Source organism: Ambystoma mexicanum, chromosome 7q, assembly GCF_040938575.1.
Source record: "Ambystoma mexicanum isolate Mex_15411 chromosome 7q, UKY_AmexF1_1, whole genome shotgun sequence".
Classification (NCBI taxonomy): domain Eukaryota; kingdom Metazoa; phylum Chordata; class Amphibia; order Caudata; family Ambystomatidae; genus Ambystoma; species Ambystoma mexicanum.
Window position 1 is genome coordinate 652761334 of NC_090941.1, and position 20040 is coordinate 652781373.

Consider the following 20040-nt stretch of genomic DNA (forward strand, 5'->3'; position numbering starts at 1 on the left):
CCCACTAATTTGGATAGGCCACCACCTTATAACATTTGCTCTAGAAACGGTCAGACCTACTTCTACCTCAGTCCAGCCAGCACCATCCATCCCGACCAGGAACAAGAAAAACATCACCCCAGATAACCTACTCCCGCTCATCCTCCCCACACTTAATTCATTACCAGATAACCTGGACTCTGAAACTCTAGTGAATGAGTACAACAAAGTTATGTCCTCTGCCTTGGACATAATTGCACCACTCAAAGTGAGACACAGCAAACCCAAAGCCCACCTCAACTCCTGGTACACACCCCATCTAAAAACTCTTCGTACCAAAAAAAGACAATGCGAGGTTGCATGGAAACTACAACCATCGGAAGAAAATAAGAGCACCCTGAGAGATATATCTACCCTCTACAAAAAGGAAATACTGTCGGCTAAACGGGAAACGTACAACATTGGAATAGCCCAAGCCAACTCTAGCATGAAGGAACTCTTCATTATCCTAAAGGAAATGGAATCCCCCATCCCAGTGCCTGGCAACTGTGTCAAAGATAAAACATGGTGCACCAACATTCAGCAAGCCCTAGCTAACAAAGTGACAACTCTCCAATCTAAAATTGCCACGAAAAAATCCTCTCTCAATCTCGATACTAAGCCCAAAACAGCTATCACCCCTCCTAAAAATAACATCAACAATACTCGCTTCAAGTTCTCTAAAGTATCTATTATTGAGACAGAAAAAATCATATTGTCACTCAAACCATCTAACTGCCAGGGGGATCAATGCCCAGCCCAACTGATAAAAGACGCAGCTAGAGACCTGGCTCCCTTTATCTCAAAACTTAACGTCTCATTCGCAACAAGGTCCATACCTAGTAACTTAAAAGAATCTTGGGTACTCCCATTGCTTAAAAAACAGACGCTAGACCCTGCCATACCCACGAACTACCGCCCAATCACTACTGTGCCATTCCTTTTAAAAATTATAGAGAAAGAAGTGGCGTACTCACAAATACAGAAACACCTTGAAACCAACAACTTACTAGGAGTACGGCAGTCTGGCTTCCGTCCCCAGCATGGGACTGAAACTGCCCTCTTAGACCTAAAGGCGCAAATTGATGAGCTAAGGGATCAAGGCAAACCAGCCTTACTCCTCCTCCTGGACTTATCAGCTGCATTTGACCTTGTTGACCACAAGGTCCTTTGTAGGCACCTGGATATAGCCGCGCATTTCTCAGAAGAAGTCACAAATTGGATCCAATCCTTCCTCAATAACAGGACCATGAGTCTTTTCCACCACTGCGGCAGCAGACTCCATCCCCATCACTTGTGGTGTGCCCCAGGGATCTTGTGTTTCTCCTACACTCTATAACATGTTCACTAAGCCCCTTTTCGATGATCTGGACCTTCTTGGTATCACCTACACTAATTATGCAGATGATACTCAGATTCTCCTACCACTTACCGGTGATTACGACAAGGATTTGGCCTTGGTGAACAGTGTGTATCATCATCATCATCATCATCCAGGCATGGATGGCCACTCACGGACTATGCCTGAATGATGACAAAATTGAAATCATCATCCTAGGCACACCTCCCACCCTCAAAAAACTGGGCCCCAACTACTCCTCTTTTAATATTGACAACCAAATTACAACCGCCCACGCGGTAAAAACTCTGGGTTTCTACCTGGACTCCACCCTCTCTTTCAACAAGCGGGTCAATGCGATGCCTTCTGCAACTGCCTACACCTGTAAATTGATAAGAGCAGGCAAACCCTTCCTATCAAACAATAGCTGCATCATACTTGCGAGAGTGCTCGTGTTAGCAAAGCTGGACTACTGCAATTCGCTCTATATTGGGGCTAATAAGGAAGTTATCAAAAGAATTAAAATTTTGCAGAACAATGCGCTTAGAGCAGCACTTAGTATTCCCAGGCGAGCCCACATCACCGAATTCAGACGAGCCAATAACTGGCTCTCTACTCAGGAGAAAATCCAACTAAAAGTCGCCTCTTTGGTCCACAAATGCCTTAACAACGCCGCACTGCAGTACCTATCTGTGAGATTCACGAGATTAAAACCAACAAGACTCACCAGATCTGCTAACTCCAACAACATATCTATACCTAAAGTTAAATTGACTAAAGTCGGCGGCTGCAGCTTTCAGGTGAAAGCAGCTCAACTCTGGAACTCCCTATCATCCACCTTGAAGACTGACCAACCTTACCTCACTTTCCGACACAACCTCATAACGTGGATCAAAAATGTAGACATACAATAGATCATCCACTGCCTGGACTCATTCAATACCTAGGAGTTTCTGATTAGGACTGTAAATACATGCTTCCTCATTTTCGCCTTCTGTATATTCCTGTATATTTTGTTGTATATTACGTTCTATGTTTCTTGTTGCTCTATTTGCCATGTGATCTTGTAACTAAGCTTTAAGTTGTCTTATAAAATGCGCCAGGTTACCCCTGGGTCTGGTGCGCAATATAAGTAATAAAAACAAACTGTCCAAGTAGGTTAAAATCTCCTTTAATCAAAAAAAATAATTTTAAAATTCACATGGAAACTTCCAACCCTCGCCCAGCCAGACAAAAGGTCCACCAGAGAAGATGCGTTTATATATAAATATTACACGGCCCGCGGTAGCGGGCATGTAGTTATGGTTAAGTTGTTAAGCTCACACTCGCACTTTTTCGGCGGCTTATAACTGCATTCCCACTGGACGAATCCTCACCAAACCTTGCAAAAAAAGTATATGGGCCGCTCAGAATTTTTTCGCCGCTGGTGAGGTTTTGTGCAGGGGTGTGGGGGGATGAAGTTATAGGGGAGGTCCCACATTTTTTTTTTTTTTTTTCTTCCATAGACTGAATGGGGAAAAACTTTGTGGAAGGCTACAGCCCGGACAGCTGGACGGATTGCGGCAGGAGCGGGGGCTTGGGGTCAGAAAGCGTGCTTTTGTGTGTTTGGATTGAATCCAATCAGTACTTTTGCAAACAACTGAAATGTACATCTCTAAAAATTGGTGATATCTGGTTCCGCTCAGCGGACCCATTTCCCTGTTCACTCTGCGGACAGAAGTGTTGTTGGCTTGCGGTACGGCGTGTTGTCGGAGAACTTTGGACGCGGCTGGAGGGAAGCGTGCTCTGCGTCAACATTTTTTGGCAAACGCCTCGATGGTGTATCTGAGGGCAGTGCCCCGGCGGAAGGGTCTGCAAAATCTACCGTTTGACATGTGTTGGTGGCAAGAAGGGAGGGAAAGAGTGGGGGAGTCGAAGTGATTCATGTGACATATGTAAATAGGTGGAAGAAGACGGAGGAGTCTCTGCAGTATTTGTTCATATTGCGCCCATTTGCGGGTACCTAGACGGGTGACTACTTTGTGTGGTGATTGGAGGCAGCTGCCGTATAGGCCCGATAGGTTCTGCCGCGACCGGTTTGTGGTGACCTCTTTCCATGGCAAGTACTGGCAGGTGAATTTCAGAAGGGGAGTGAATTGCACATGGCATAGGTTGGGTGGGAGCGCGGGTGCCTGTGCTATGCGGATGGTTGGCGGTAGTTGGGCACATGGTGGCATGCATGGGTGCATGAAGCTGCAGTGGGTCTGTTGAAGGATTAGCCTATTGGGTGCATGGCCACTCAAGAGCCTAGGGCTTCAGCTCATCCACCGCAGCAATGCATGTCTGACTCTGCATCTGGTAGAGAGGGGTGCTTGCATAGTGTGGTGTGTGCAGATTGGTTGGAGTAGGGCCAATGTTGCGAACAGTGTGTGGGTAAGTTAGCAATGACACAATACTTTGTGAATGGAAGTGGGTACGGCCGTAGTATGTGAATGAAAGTGCACAGGGGTGCAGGAGACAGTGTTTTATTTGTACATTATGGTAACTGTTGCAGTTTTTTCCTGCGTAGCTCCATGGCGGTGCATAGGTTGGGTAGGAGGGCTGGTGGTAGTGCTGTGTAAGTGGATTGTTGTAGTTGGTGACATGCATGGTGGCATTACGTTGCAGTGGGTGTGTGCAAGGCCTAGACTATTAGGCGCATGGCTGAAGGCCGTAGGCCAGGCACTTAAGAGCCTAGGGCTTGAGCACAGCCAAGGCAGTAATGCATTTTCGACTCTGCATCAGTTAGAGAGTGGTGACTTGTACAGAATGGGTGTGGAGCATATTTTAGATGCAATAGAGCAGCAGATGTGAGCTGCCATGTGTGTATGGTTTGGTTTCGCAGGTCAGGTGACTGTTGGAACATGGTAAAAATGTTCATGTGTGGTTGGAGATGGTGTAGTGAAAAGTCATGCAGTGTGGGCACTGGGTGCAGTGTTTGCATACTTTCAGTATGGTAGAGGGTATGGTTGAAGGGCACCTGTATGTGCTTAGTGTGCTCTGTGCAGATTACTTGGAGTATGGGCAATGTTGTGAACATTTTGTGGTTAGGTTGGCAGTGACACAATACTTTCTGAGTGGAAGTGGGTAAAATAATAGTATGTGAATGAAAGGGCGGAGGGGTGCCGGAGACAGTGTAATGTTTGTACATTATGGTAACTGTTGCATTGAACGCTGTGCATATCCATTGCGGTGTGGAGTTTGGGTAGGAGTGCTGGTGCCAGTGGTGTTTGTGCTTAGTGGTAGTTGGTGACATGCTGACATGCATGATTGCATTACGGTGCGGGGAATGTGTCCAAGGAGCACACCCACTGGAGTAATGCAGGTTCATCAGGCACATGGTGGTGATCTTTGGAGAATCTGTGTGGAGCACATTGTAGATGTTCTACAGCAGCACAAGTGAGTTGCAAAGCATGTATTATGTGTTCCATGCTTGTGGGGATAGTTGCAACATGCTACAGTATTTGGTGTACGGCAGGAGATGGTGCAGTGAGAAGTTGTGTAGTGTGGCCACAGGGTGCAGTGTTTATGTAATGGGAGTATGGAAGAGGGTATGGTTGAAGTGCTCCTTATGTGCTTGGTTACTCTGCTGTGTGCAGTTTTATTGAAGTAGGCCCAATGTTGTGAGCTGTTGTGCATAGGTTGCCAGGGACACAATCCATTGTCAATGTCAGTTGGTAGGGGTGGTGCAGGCTGTGGTATTTTTGTGGATTCTGCTAATTGTGACACGTGTTTGTGAATGGGTGTGTTCTTACTGGTCTGTAGATCTGCTGTTGCTCTTAGTTGTGGAGTTTCTGTGAGGTAATCATGTTGGAAGACTATCTTTCTTTTGCTATATTCCATTTGGAACATATTGTATTTAAATGAATGGTTAATGTGTTAGATATATAGGTTAGACTTATTTATTACTACATATAATGTGTATGTGTGCTGGTTTGTGAATTTGTAAAATGTTCATATGCTTTGATATAACAATTAAACATATCCCCCAGACTTTTTGGGTAGTGGTGCTGTTGTCCGCATATGTCCGTGGACATTAGAAGAGTTCGTGGACATCAAATTCAGTAGAGGGGGTTCAGTATGTTCTATGTTACTTGTACATAAAGTCAGAGATATTAAGTTGTGCTACTAAAAACCTATGAAATTCAGTAAAAAAAACTTTGTTAAAGCGACGTTGTGGTTCCAAGTAAAACCAAAAAACCCTTGCAATTCGCCAGTTATGGTAAGCTAAGCAACCATAACTCGTACCACCACCGTGCACTGCTAAGACTAACACCCACAACATCCAAGATGATATCACAGATGACATCACATGTGTATTTACTTTTCATGAAATGTGTGTACAAGGGATTTTTATTATAATGTTGAGAAAAAAACTCAAGGATCATTGGAATAAATATCATGAGCTAATTAGTGCATTAAGCAATGCATTGATATAAATGGCATTCTATTATGAAGTTCTATCCAGTATACTAAGCTACTCTTGCAGAAACATAGGCATTGTGTGCAGCATATATGATGAAGGTACAATAATCATAATGTTGATATGTTGAATAATGAAATAACTGTTTTCTTAGAGTTTTGCGTACTGTGAAATATGTAATAAGTAGCTAATAAAACCCACGTATTACATAATTGCATTATTACAAACAAAACGCAAATAGACAATAACGCATACAAATATGGGTATATACAGGGAAAGTGAAGTAAGCAAATAAGCAGAAGTAGTAGCAGAAACAATTTATAACCTAACTGATTATCTTTATGCAAATAAATGATTGCTCTGTTTGAAAGCTGCTATTTACCCTATGTATATGTATCTCATGATGTGACTGGACCCTAAGGAAAGTAGTGTGAGTACAATGTATACAAATATGAGGATATACAGGGAAAGTACAGTAATAAAAAAAACAGAACTATCAGAAAGTGCTGATAACGCTACTGGTTATCTTCATGCACAGAATGGATTGCTGTCTTTGTAGCTTGTCTTCCCCTATGTATATGTTTCATATGATATGACTGGACACTAAGGGAATTACTAGAAGAACATACTTGAAGGATAAGTCTACAAATATAGTATGTTTACAATTTTTAGTTCCTGACTGTTACTGAAGAAAACCATGTGGCCTAGATATGTCAGTAAAGGAAAAAAGAGTGAGACAGACACGTGATATCAGTGATGTCATCAATGACATTTGTGATGTCATCTTTGATGTCGTGGGTGTTAGTCTTAGCAGTGCACGGTGGTGGCGCGAGTTATGGTTGCTTAGCTTAACATAACTGGCAAATTTCAAGGGTTTTTTGGTTTTACTTGGAACCACAACGTCCCTTTTAACAAAGTGTTTTAATGAATATATATATATATATATATATATATATATATATATATTTTATTTTCAATTGGAAACCAAGATGATATTGGACTTTGAAAGCCAGACTCCCAAAGCACACATTGACGAGGAACTCTATACTTTTCTAGGCACATGAAAAGCTTATTGGTGCTGTGTTTTGCCTTGTAAGTCTCTATTACTTAGAAACTGTTTGTTTATTTTTCATTCTGCTTCAGAATTAACTTTATTATGCTTTACACTGAGCAATGTATAATGGCTGTTAGTCAGATGTGTGCCATCGGGATTGTGCAATTATCAATTTAAATCATTTGCACTTTAACTTGGATCTTGTTTGGCATTGGGCATGTGCAATTTATAATTTGAAGCACTTGCGCTTTATTTTGGTGTAGTTTGCTCCATGACAATTGGGCGTGTTTTATCTTCTTGGGTAGTAGTATTGAAATATTTTAAAGATGCATCCTGGGACTTCAGTTAAGAATCGCACAGAGCAGGAACACCAGGATACACAGTGAGTATAAAAGGAAACTTCTTTATTCCATGTTATAGAGTTCAGTTAGGATGTTGGGCAGGAGAGTACAGGTTACACATCTATCGTGTTCAAGCTCCTATCCTGAAGTCCAATACAACGGATGCCACTGGGGCTTCCTAGGTTCCACATTCCAATGCACTTTCAGTTGTACACAAATGCAGTAAATCAGGATGCTACACATCTCCCTTATTCACACAATCGTGAAACACAATAATAACAGGGATGCTACAAATATCGCAAGTTCTTTACCCAAAGCACTCATCAAGAACGTTGGATTGTGAGACTTTTTCTAGATGTAAAAAAAAGAATAATAATAAATGTGGGATCTTGCATTTGCACTTTAGAGGTACGATTAATTGCACGAAGCACTGGGTGTTTTTCCTCAGTAGAAAGCTATGAAGGCTATTGCATTGGATGTTATTGGCATAATGTTTTTTGCCATCGTTTTTGAAGTTGTCAAATATATGGTCCATCTTGTAATGCACTGTTTTCGTGTGCAAAGGATTTTGTAAACAGTTGACATTACAATCAAGAATCAGAAATTGACAAAATAGAAAGTATAACTCTTCATGACTCCTAGTTATTCTTGTAACCATTCTATTATAACTCCGAACCTAACTCGGCCGAGCAGCAAGACCCTTTGAATCTAACTATTTACATGACAATGTCTGCACGGTTTTCGTTTGTAAAGGATTTTGTAAACAGTAACCATTACATGACAACATGTATGCCGTTTTAAAACCTACATGACAACATGTATGCCGTTTTAAAACCTACCATTTACACCTTGCTATTAAGTTTTAACCTCAAATAAAAAACGGTCTATTGTTACTTATAACCACAGCTGAATCATTGTGAGGTCATGTGATCAAGCACCAGGTCGGTACGAAACGTGTCTGGCTAAATCGCTTGGATTTTAAATCTTTTTTGGAAATAAAATGTCGTGCTTACTATAATTGCGACAACCTGGTCAGACTTTCATTGTGGCCGCACAGAGTGCAGTCTTGGAGCTTTATGTGACCCTTTCCTTGCTTTTGTTATATATTCATTCTACCTTCTACATAGCTGACGCATGGTCTACTCTATCCAAAGGATCCACGTGGAACCTTGCAATTACAATCGCTCTTTCCATTGCTGAATTCTCGATCTATTGTCCTTCACCCTCTTTACTATCCTCTTATCTTTCCCTTTCTTCCTTTTCCTTCCAGAGACTAGTATCTCTATACCGTGGGAGAGGGCACACTACAAGCCAGGCTGTCCGACTCTATGATGGTGATTTGGCGCAGTATAGGAGACCCTGAGCATAACCTAATGTAATTTAGTTGTTTAATGCATTATTCCGGATTACCATAATTGCTGTAAAAAGTTGGGGAATGGGTTTGGATTGCAATGGTGATGATTATTCAGGCTTGCATGATGCAGTAAAGATGTATTGTTAGGTAGCAAGTATTTCAAAATTGCTTATTTGAAACCCAATATGGCCTGCAATTTTAACAAACCATGTCAGTTTTAAACATGATATGATATGGCATTTATAACGCGCCTATACAGTGTTTCAACGTGCGACAACATGATGGGGGCCTGTCCAGTTTTTTAAGGGCCAGAAAGTGATTTGGGCAAAAATGTACTTCTATTGGGCAAATGCAGGAAATTGTTATTTTTTGTACATGGTTAGGGCTTTTCAAAAGAACAAAGTGCCACACCGAGCACAAGTGCTGCAGGCTCATCACTGAATGTGTTGTAGATCTGATCATCCGCAGATTAATCTAGATTGTCGTCTCCTACTGCTGCATTTCTTTAAATGTTTGCTTCTTTTACAGTTTAAAGAAGAAAATGGGCTTCCAGGTTCTTATGAATTTTGGCCAGCAGCTCTTCCGTCGCAAGGTTGTGGACTGTCATGATGAGTCAAGTCGACTGTCTCGATGCTTGAACACTTTTGACTTAATAGCACTTGGCGTTGGTAGCACTCTAGGTGCGGGTGTCTACGTGCTGGCTGGGGCTGTGGCACGAGAGAATGCGGGGCCAGCCATCATCCTCTGCTTCCTCATCGCTGCTCTAGCCTCTGTGCTGGCGGGGCTTTGTTACGGAGAGTTTGGCGCCAGGGTGCCAAAAACTGGATCTGCGTACCTATACAGTTATGTCACTGTTGGAGAATTACTGGCTTTCATCACCGGATGGAATTTAATACTCTCCTATGTGATTGGTAAGTGGAGAAGTGTAAATAATTTTGATAATTGTCTATTTTGAAATTACATTTTTTTTTAAATATTGTGTTTTGAAATAAGATGGAAAAAAAAAATGGGTTGCCAATGCATTGAGTTTTTCCTCTCCGTCCCCAAAGAAATGGCGAAAGTAAGGCAAATTTTGCCCATCAAGTGCATATATTGTCAGGTGCATTGATATAGTGCAGCTTTTGAAATTCCTTCAACATGATAAATGAATTGGCACTCAGCGAACAAATGCTCAAAAAGTTGTGTATTTTATTGGTGATTTTACTTTAATGTTCGCATTTGGAGAAGGGGGGAGGATATGTTCAAGTTACTAGCCAAAAAGGTCACCCACCACCTCAATTCTACGCATAAATGCAGCACCCCGTTTCATACTCGCCAAGAGTCAATTATCACTAGCCATTGGCTGGCGATGAGTGCACATTTTGTGCCCTCACCTAGAGTGCATGTTCGAACTAAAGTCTCTTTGATCGCTGAGGGTGCTAATAAGATCATGGTAGAGGTATAAAATGGATGTGGGACCAACCAGGCATTCAGGGGAACCTGAAGGAGAAATTATCAGAGCGAGACCGATTCACAAGAGGGAATCACAAGAGGGCCGCGAGTCCCATAATTGGCGGGCAGTAAATATACAAACTCCCCAACTTTGAACAGTTACAGTAGAGTAAGGCTGTGCTTCATCTAGCAAAACGAGATGGTACGTATTTTGTGAAGTTGTCCCGGATAAAAGAACTGCTGAGCCCCGAAGCCCAGTCTGCTATTAAGGAAAGGCCTTAAATTGATTGCAGTTGCCGACAGTAAGCTAGGAAAGTCAGCAGGAACATGCCCAATGTGATTCTGGTCTGACGGTCTGCAGCTGAATTCTGGACCACTTTCAAACATCTGAGAAGGTATTGAGGGCCGAGAATTGCAGTAGTCTCACAAAGCACATCTTTGGTGGATGTAACGAGACTAGTTCTAATTTCTGAGGTAGGAATGGCAGAGCTTTGCAAAGAATTTTCATCTGGAAAAATAAGGCACTAATGGCCTTACTGATTTTGGGTGTTAAAAGCATTCAAATAATTGTACAAGTAAAGTAAGACCCTCTTGCCAAACCCGAGAATGGTTCTGCCACTGATGGTGTTTAGCACCAAATTGCAAGGTCATTCATTATCGGTCATTGATCAGTTATTGGTTTTGTATAATGTATTTCTGTGCTAAGACAGTCTACCATATTGATCCAGCAGAACAAAGCTTTACCTCAAGAGCCAATAATTGTCTTCCATTACATTTTGTTTGCACAGAGAAGTCATTCGTTTAGACTCTGCAGAATCCTACATTGTGCTTGAATTATTTTCTTTGTGAGGTTTAGTTGTGGCTCAACGTTTATGCTAAAGGTTCCCAGCAACCCCCTTTCCCAATGCTGTATAATCTGAATAATAATTTTGTATTTGTGACTTGAGGATGGCCACACCAAGTCCTTCGGATAAGCAGGGTACCAGCCACTGTAACTCCACGAAAAGCAAATACTCCCAGCATAGAACTCCAGCATAGAAAAATAGGGAGTAAAAATGATGCCACATGCTTCCACCCACACACCTCCCTCCACAGATATGTTCAGCTCTGTTACAGGAACAGAGCAGTAGTTGCAAAGAGGTATGGATAAAAAAGGTTGCTGTTTAGAGATACAGTATGTTTACTCAATTGGAAAATGCTCCCACCAGGAATGGGGACGGGGGTACTTTTTTTTACTCCTTAAATAATCATTTTACTCCCAACTTCAAAAGTGAGTAAAATAATCCATCTTCAAAATCTTATCTGGAACATGGGCTGCACTGTGGACAGCAGGTCGAAACCTGATGGTAACCAGAAAAGAATCTACACAGTTTTCCGGCTCTTACTAAAAATTCTCATAGGTGATGAGGATTAAACCATCCTGAAGGATCTTCTGCCCAGTCCCTTGACATTCAGAGAGCTTGCCATGAACCCATAACAAAATAAAGTAACTTTGTGTGTTACAAACCTAGCTGTAGGGTGCAATATTTCAAGTTGAAGGCTACTGGTCACCCATAAAATGTCACTCGCCACCTCAATTCTATACATACATACCAACATTCAAGATGCAAAGAGCCGGTGGTTCTAGCTTCCCAGTAGTTGCTGCTAAACATTGGAATGCGCTACCATTAGCTTGAAGAGTTGAACCGTCATTCCGTCTGTCCCGTAAAAAAAACTCCAAACATGGCTTTTCCCAAGACCAATATTCTGCATATGCAAATAGCAACAATAGTTTTAATCCAAGCATCCAAACTGTTGGGGAGGAGTGCGCGCCTTTGGCAAGTGCCTTGCTGCACCCCTCAAGCGCTTTACAATTAGTCAAGACTTCTAAGCACTGTTGCACTGAGAGAGCTTTTTTCATGCAAAATAATCACATGGCCAGTCACTATAAATATAGATCGGTAATATTTAAAATATAATGTACAAATAAATTAGTTGAAAAACATGTGTAAATGTTATTCTGTGTAGTTTTTAAAAATCCAATATGAAAGCACACGGTAAAGTCAAGCTGTGCTAAACATAGACTAGGCAGGCTTGAACAGAGAACGTGGCTGACCAAATGGTCCTGTCAATCACAGGCCAATGGAGACTATAAAAAGATTCAAGGCACAACAGAATACTATGGGAAAACAGGATTCAGCACAACATAGTAGTAGAAAAGTGTTTTTCTGTAGAAGTTTCTGGACCACATCAAATATAATTTTATGGAGTTAATGCTGGGAGAATGGCGGGAAGATGTGTTTATGCATGAATGTTTATAACATACAAATTATGCTAAACAAGAGTGACAACATATTCTTGTATATTCAGCATACTGTTATGTAGATTGTCCCAAATGGACCCTGGCCATGCAACACTGGAGCCTCTGCAACATCCCTTGTATGGCAAAAAGAACAAGTTTGGAGAAGCTTTGCGGGTATCCAGTGACTAACTGAAGAGTATTTAAGCTGCCGGCCCAGGAGGAGTCTTTGGGAATTGGGAGCCAGCGATGACGACAGAATGCTGGCCTGAAATGGCAGAGCCCTCTACCATTTCCCCAATCCTCATGATCTGTAAAGATTAAAGTCTTGTCATCACCTGCAAGACAGCCTCATGACTTTTGATTCCCTAGAGGGGTGCATTTACTCTGGTTTATGGTGGTTATGGGTCCCCTGTATTTTAGGGGTGCGCCCCTGTAAAATGGGGCTAGCTTTCAGTGTTGACCCCTTGATGTGTTACTTAGTTTCCTGTGCTTTTTGAAGCCCCAAGCAGGTCAGCCACGCCCAACTGTAGTGATCAGACTCCTAACTTTAAAAATCCATGTATCCTGAGCGATTTTTAGTAGAAGCCATTTTAGAAGAAATCCTTTCTGCTCACTGGAGCAGGGCGTTGCTCCAGAACGACTGGCATGGGGACTTTGTAACAGAGGGACACTCAAGTGAACAACGCCCACGTGAGTATACTCTTGCAGGTGATGACAACATGGGAACATGTATGTGATAAGGGCGATGTGGGTGATTTGGTGATGTGGGTGATATTATGGTGGTGTGATTGTTGTACGAGGTCAGTGGAATAGATGGAATAGGATTTCTGGTGATGTAGTATTGGTGATGAAGTATAAAATAGGACTTTTTAGTGATAATTGGGTCATGTATTGAAATTGTCACGTATTTCTGTTTTTCTACTTTTTATAATGGAAAGGAAAGGGTTCCCCAGCTTATAAGGACTGGGAGGTAAGGGATCATCAGCCGCCATACAGGTTGAGAAGGTAGTACCACACATTCTCCAGCATTGGATCTTTCATGGATTCACATGCTTAGAATATTCCCCGTCGACAGACTGGGAACCCTCGGTAAGCTTATAAAGCCGTTTCCCATAGGAAAACGTTCAACACTTTCGTGTCCTATCTATGTCGTTTTGGGCTGCGCACGCATGCCCCACTAGGACGTAGCGGTATAAATGCCCCGCCCCCGCGGCTCCCTTCAGATTTCAACCGTCTCCAAAGTAGTGGGAGCACCTCGTGTAGTCTATTTTGTTTAGGTTGTGCTGTTGCAGTTTTCTCCTGATGTCGGGAAAATCGCTGTTCCGCCCGTGCGCTACGTGCGGGTTGAAGGTGTCCGAGGGGGACGGGCACATGGATTGCATATACTGTCTACACCCTCATCATTCGGCAGACAAGTGTGACATATGTAAGGGCTTCTCCCAGAAGACTTAAGGATCGAGTCGAAGACTTGTGGCATGGTTAAACGACGGAGCGGGGGCATACCCGCCTTCGGAGGTGGGCTCCACGTGCAGCGCGGCCTCGGTGTCAAAATCTTCAAGGGCCCCGCGCCACTCAACGTCGTCGGAACCCCCGGTTAAGAAATCGTGACCGGCGGAGAGAGAATCATCGGAAGGCCATTCCAACGACTCTTCGTCGAAGAAGGCCTCGTCATCCTCCTCTTCAACGAGGAAAGACGGAAAAGAAAAATCTAAATCCTCCCCGGGCGATCGTCATAGATCGGCTTCGGGTCGAGATGCAGAAAAACGCAGGTTGAGTTCGGAAAAGGCGGGAACGCCTCATAATCCAGCACGACCACCACCGTCGTCGACGGTAGGGCAGTCGTCGACTACTTCTCTGCCGCTGACGCAGTTGGCCTCAACCGTTCCTGGACCGCAGATGACGACATCGATTACGGAGCCGATTATCGCTTCGTCGACGGAGATCCCGCAGCGTCCAGAGGTATACGATCCAATTTTGCCAGAGACACTCCTGCAGCACGAGGCCTCGTCAGTGTCCTCGGGAGACGAGGATGTGAGAATAGCTGGCCCTGCAGAACTAGGGTTACAAGGGGTTACCAGACCTCCCTCCGGGAGCATTCCGGGTTCTACCCCTCTGCTCAATCCACAGTCACTTTTGTCATTGGAAGTCTTATCCACGTTGCAAACGTTGCTGAAGACACTGGATGACAGACTACCTCGAACAACTCCGGCTAGGTCGGTCATCGACGACCCGGGCCCGTCTCGTCGACCACCGCCGTCAACCCCCGCGGCAGTGCCGCCGGATACAAACCTCTCGGCCCCACGCCGCGAGGAAGGAGAGCTGATGGATTCGGACTCGGACAGCAGAGCCTCGTCAGTTGTCTCCCTTTCCCCCTCCAGGGATCCAACCTGGGAGTCCGAAGCAGAATTGGAAACCCCGAGAAGCCCGGCTCAGCCGTCTCCCCCAGACGATATTGTACGGAATTCGAGCTGGCCCAGGAAGAAGAGAAAAAGGACTGTTTTCTTTTCGACCACATGGGGGGGAAAAGGAGGTCGGTGTTTTCAGTACCCATCCTGGATCATGTGTGGCAGGAAGGATTGCAGACCATGCGCCACCCTTTCTCGGAACCAGCGATAAAGGGTCGTCTAGAGAAAATAATTTAAGGCCCAGGACTCTACTCCCAAGTGCCTTTCCTCCCAACCAACTCCTGACTCCGTGGTATCGGCGGCGAGGAAGGCGAGGGCCCAGCACAAGTGCACGACCCCCCTGGAAAGTGATGCCAGACGACAGGATGCTTTCGGCAAAAAAGTGCTGTCGGTAGGTGCTAACTGAGAGCAGCCAACTCTCTAGCCATAGTTGCCAGATACGACAGGGAGATGTGGCACCGGCTGGCTCCTATACTGGAACACCTTCCGGATGAACATCGCAAAGCGGCTATGTTGCGGGTCAGGGAAGGTGAAGAGGCTTCCAATCATGCCATAAACATCGCAGTGGACCTCGCGGAGTCGGGGTTTAAGCAGGTGAATAACGGTGTGGTTTTCCGACGGCAGGCATGACTAAAATGCACCAACTTCCGACCGGAGGTGCAGTACAAGGTACTGGATATGCCTTTTGAAGGAGACCTCCTCTTCTGCGAGAAGGTGGACGAAGCCCTGAAGGGCATGAAAGAGGACTCTGACACGGCGCGTTCCTTGGGGGCCCTCGAGTGGTCGCGTTTCCGGTCTTTTCGGCCCTTCAGGGGAGCATCAGGAAATTCCATATTCTCGGCATCGAGGGACAGATCCTTCAGTAGGCCAGCATACCCCTCCCAGGGATACAGACGGGCTTCGCAAGCGGCTAAACGTCGCCGGGACTACCAGGCCCCCAAGAAGAGAGCAGGTTACTCGTCGTCGAGGGATAAAGCAGAGCAAGGACCAGCAATGACGGGCATCGGAACGTTCATAGGGGGCAGAGTATCATGTTACATCAACGAATGGGAGCAAATAACGGATCAATGGGTGTTGGACACTGTAAGATACGGACATTCCCTGCTATTCAAAAGCAACCCTCCGCAGATTCCACCGGCGTTTGTAGCTCAATCCCATCTGAGCGTGTTGCAGCAGGAAGTAGCACTTATGCTACAAAAAGGTGCTATAGAATTGGTTCCGTCGTCACAAAGGGGTCAAGGGGTTTATTCCCGATACTTTGTGGTGAAAAAGCCAAACGGAAAGTGGCGTCCCATCCTAGACCTGCGCGAGCGAAACAAATCGTTGAAAAGCATAAAGTTCAAGATGCTCACGCTCCAAGAAGTGATCCGGTCAGTTCAAGAAGGAGATTTTCTGGCATCTTTGGACCTGCAGGACGCGTACTTCCACATACCGATGTGTCGGCGACACAAGAAGTTCCTAAGGTTTGTGGTAGGGCGGACTCACTACTAGTTCACAGTACTTCCCTTTGGACTGAGATCTTCTCCCAGAACGTTCACGAAATGTTTGGCCCCGGTGGCAGCCTGGCTGAGAAGGCAAGGCCATTATGTATACCCGTATCTCGACAACTGGTTGGTAAGGGGGTCCTCCCCTATGTCGACGCACCGAAGTCTGCAGGCCACCATGAACCTCTTACAACGGCTGGGGTTTGCGATAAACTTCGAGAAATCCTCGTTAACACGGTGAAGAAGCTTGGTGTTCCTGGGCGCACAGTTCCAGACCCAGTCAGGGTTAGTGAGGCCATCCTTCAACAGGATCACCAGACTCAGTCGATTGGCAGGTCAGTTGAAAATCAATACCAGACTGTCGGTGAGAAAATATACGTCGATCCTGGGCGCTATGGCGTCCTGCATTCCTCTGGTGGTCAACTGCCGCCTGTTTATGAGGCCAGTGCAACAGTTTCTGGTGGACCGATGGACGCAGGCTCAAGTCCTCTGGTCAAACAAACTAACCGTCGACGACAAGCTCCTACTAGCTCTTCAGTGGTGGAAAAGTGTCCAGAATCTATCCAAAGGAGTACCCCTACAGGAGCCGGAGTTTCGGTTAACCATAGTGACAGACGCGTCCCTAACTGGCTGGGGGGCACACATGGGCACTCTGCAAACACAAGGCCGTTGGTCTCAGAGGGAATCTCTCCTGCACATCAACGTTCTGGAACTGAGAGCAGTGCGCTGGGCCCTGAGGACGTTCCTGCCTCGCATCAGAGGGTCCACAGTGAGAGTTTTGACGGACAACACCACAGCGATGTTTTACTTGAGGAAGCAAGGCGGCACACAATCCAGAACCCTTTCCATCGAGGCTCAGAAGGTGTGGCACTGGGCTCTGAAACACGATATATCCACACGACGTTGGCATTCTGAGAGCTGTGACACCTGTACAGATTACATTGAAGTAAGGTGCTTGGCACAAATCATCCAGTATGTGGATAATCGCTTGGTATGTAGTGAAAATGAACATCAGTGCAGGAGGGATTGTGTTGCATCATTGAAATTGCTGGCTCACAAAGGGTACAAGGCAGATAAAAAGAAGCTACAATACTGCCAACAGGAGGGACTATACTTGGGACAACTCATTTTTGTAATGGGGAAAAATGTTTTTATCAGATAGGGTGGCGGCAGTACGCACCGCCCCTCGGCCCAGTACTGTGAAGGAAATATAGCAGTTTTTGGGTTTATGTAATTTTTGTAGGGCATGGATCCTACACTAAGCAGTCTACACAAGGCCACTGTTACAAAGTTTCAAGGAAAGACAGAGGACTTAAAAGTACATTTTAATGGACTGCCAAAATGACTAGACAATGTGAGGATTTACGCTATTTGCACAGCCCCTGTTTTAGCAACTCCGGTTTATTTAAAGGAGTTTTATTTATTTTCTCACTCTGATGAACAGCTCATGAATTGATGGAAGGAGACATATATTATACAGTCATTGGTCATTAATAATTGACCAGGGGACAGGACGGAAGCACACAGGAGCAGTAGTGAGAGACGGTAAAAGGGGGGAGAAATAATGACCACCCCTGTAGAGAGCGAGATCATGGTTCCATACACAGCATTGCCCATACTGGACCATTATTATCTGGGGAACTGATCTCTTTCCCTTTCCCTTTCCCTCTCAGGAATGACAGGCCTCTTTGTTATGTAGGGATAATAATAAATAAAGATGTTATTTAGTCTAAAAATGTAGTAGTAATATGTTATTTTGTATGACACTGGTTGTGTTTGTTGGAATGGATGAAGGGATGTTTGTTATATGGGGTGGCCATATAAAGTGGGGGGGTGGACAGTTGGAAAAAATGCTAATATGCCTATTGCCTATAAAAAAGGAAATATAAAATGTCACTTTTTGCCGGCCACCCCTACAAGTTTTGTTAGAAAAATGAAACGGAAAATATGAATGACGTATGATTTACATAAGGTGTTGGGTTTTGACACTATTTCTGATGTCCAGAATGTAGAAACATTGAATAGCTAGTGCTCTGATATGCGCATTGCAGGAAGGAAATCAATGAAAGATATTACGTGTGTGCATTTATCCCGCACTCATCAGGGTCTCCTAAGGTTTTTTAGGTCCACATCCAGTCCCAATTACAGAGGAACAATGCTTGGTACATCTTACACTAGAAGGGATAAAGGGCACATTCCAGGCACTAGTGTGCAGTTGAGAAGGGTTGATCTAGATCCAGCAATGGCAACATGAAATACCGCCAGTGGCTACAAGTACCATATTTCTTCTTGGGAGGTTACTCAAATGACAATGAAAAGAAATGACAGGGCACCACAGTGGTGTGCCTGGCAGATGGGATGATCGAGTACAGCGAAGAAGCAATATTCCAAATAGAGACTGTGTGAAAATATAATCCCAATACATCACAAGGCTGACGCGGATTGCAACAATGAAGAAGCCAGGGCTAATAGATAGGGCCAAACCTTTTGAACTTTGTTTTAGCAATGAAGGAAAAGTTCCTGGTGGCGAAACCACACTCTTGTGATCCCTGGTATGACAAAAGGTACAGCAACAGTGATGGATTACTACTGGGTTTGTGGCCGACGAGCCTACTTGCAACTCATCTTGGAGGGTCAAGTGTTCACTGGCCACCCTGCACTCAGTGCTACTAGTAATCCTGGAAGGACATGTGAAGGGGGAAGAAATGCCTGTCGAGGTGCCAACAGCCACTCTAGCACCTAAAAGAAACTGAAAGAAGCTTGCAGATCACACAAGAATTTGGTATGCTGCCGGAAAAAGGATGATTTCAACAGTGGGGAAGAAAGAAAAGCTCAAACTGTCAAGACTGTTCCACACTGTTCAGAGGAATACCTGACAAGCTTTGGATTTTTAGCTCAGCAGAGACTTTCTTTTTCATCTTTTTTGGCTCCTGGGGTACAAGCAGCTGCTGCACTTTTTCTACCCCCAGGGGATGCTGAGAATGGGTCACTAACCCACACCATCAAGGCAGTGCACAATCTAGATGTTCAAATGGAAAAAAGATGGAATTCAGAACACAGCTTGGCTATCGCTTGCCTTTGAATGGACCCTGTCACGGCTGGGGGCAGCAGTAAAAATACTGGTTCCTGTGATCATGGTCTTGGTTCTCTTGTGCACGTGCCAATGGGGTCTCCAAATATGTGTGCCTATAGTCCCTAATAGTGCAAAGATGACAATATCAATTGGGGGATCTAAAACACCTTTCCATACAATGAAGAGCGAAAATCAAACTAATATTTCTGTGGTTGTAGATATGTCGGGTGGGGATGAGTTTGTTACTGTAGAAGTAACAAAAGGGGGGAATGTTGGGGAGGAGCGAGCGGCTTTGGCGAGTGCCTTGCTGCACCCCTGAAGCGCTTTACAATTAGTCTTTTTTCATGCAAAATAATCACACACAGGCATGGCCAGTCACTAAATATAGATCGGTAATATTTAAAATATAATGTACAAATAAATTAGTTGAAAAACACGTGTAAATGTTGTTGTTCTGTGTAGTTTTAAAAATCCAATGTGAAAGCACACAGTAAAGTCAAGCTGTGCTAAATATAGACTAGGCAGGCTTGAACAGAGAACTCCAAACAAAACTATAATTATCCATAGATAAGTGCACACCCTCCTATTATTAATCCATACAATTCATGTGTAAAAAAAATGCTGCATAATTCCTTCCAACACAGCAACCCCATTTAATAGGTGTATGCTTTAGACACAAGGCAGCATGTCGGAATTAATTTATTTTATTTAATTTAATCGTGTTTTAATCCTGTTTTGATCATGAAACACATTTACAAAAAGACATATCGAATACATGGAGAACACATCTATTAAAAACCAATTATCAAAAACGCACAT

The 20040-nt window shown here is 44.2% G+C and overlaps 1 protein-coding gene across 4 annotated transcripts in view; it reads left to right on the plus strand.

Moving 5' to 3' along the window:
- SLC7A1 (solute carrier family 7 member 1) overlaps positions 1 to 20040 on the plus strand; it is a 552639-nt gene that overhangs the window by 272625 nt on the left and 259974 nt on the right. For all 4 annotated transcript variants that reach the window (XM_069640689.1, XM_069640692.1, XM_069640690.1 and 1 more), the window contains one exon: positions 9076 to 9458. In XM_069640689.1, the coding sequence (XP_069496790.1) occupies positions 9089 to 9458 (370 nt within the window). In that variant the 5' untranslated portion in view covers positions 9076 to 9088. The remainder of the gene's footprint in view (positions 1 to 9075; positions 9459 to 20040) is intronic.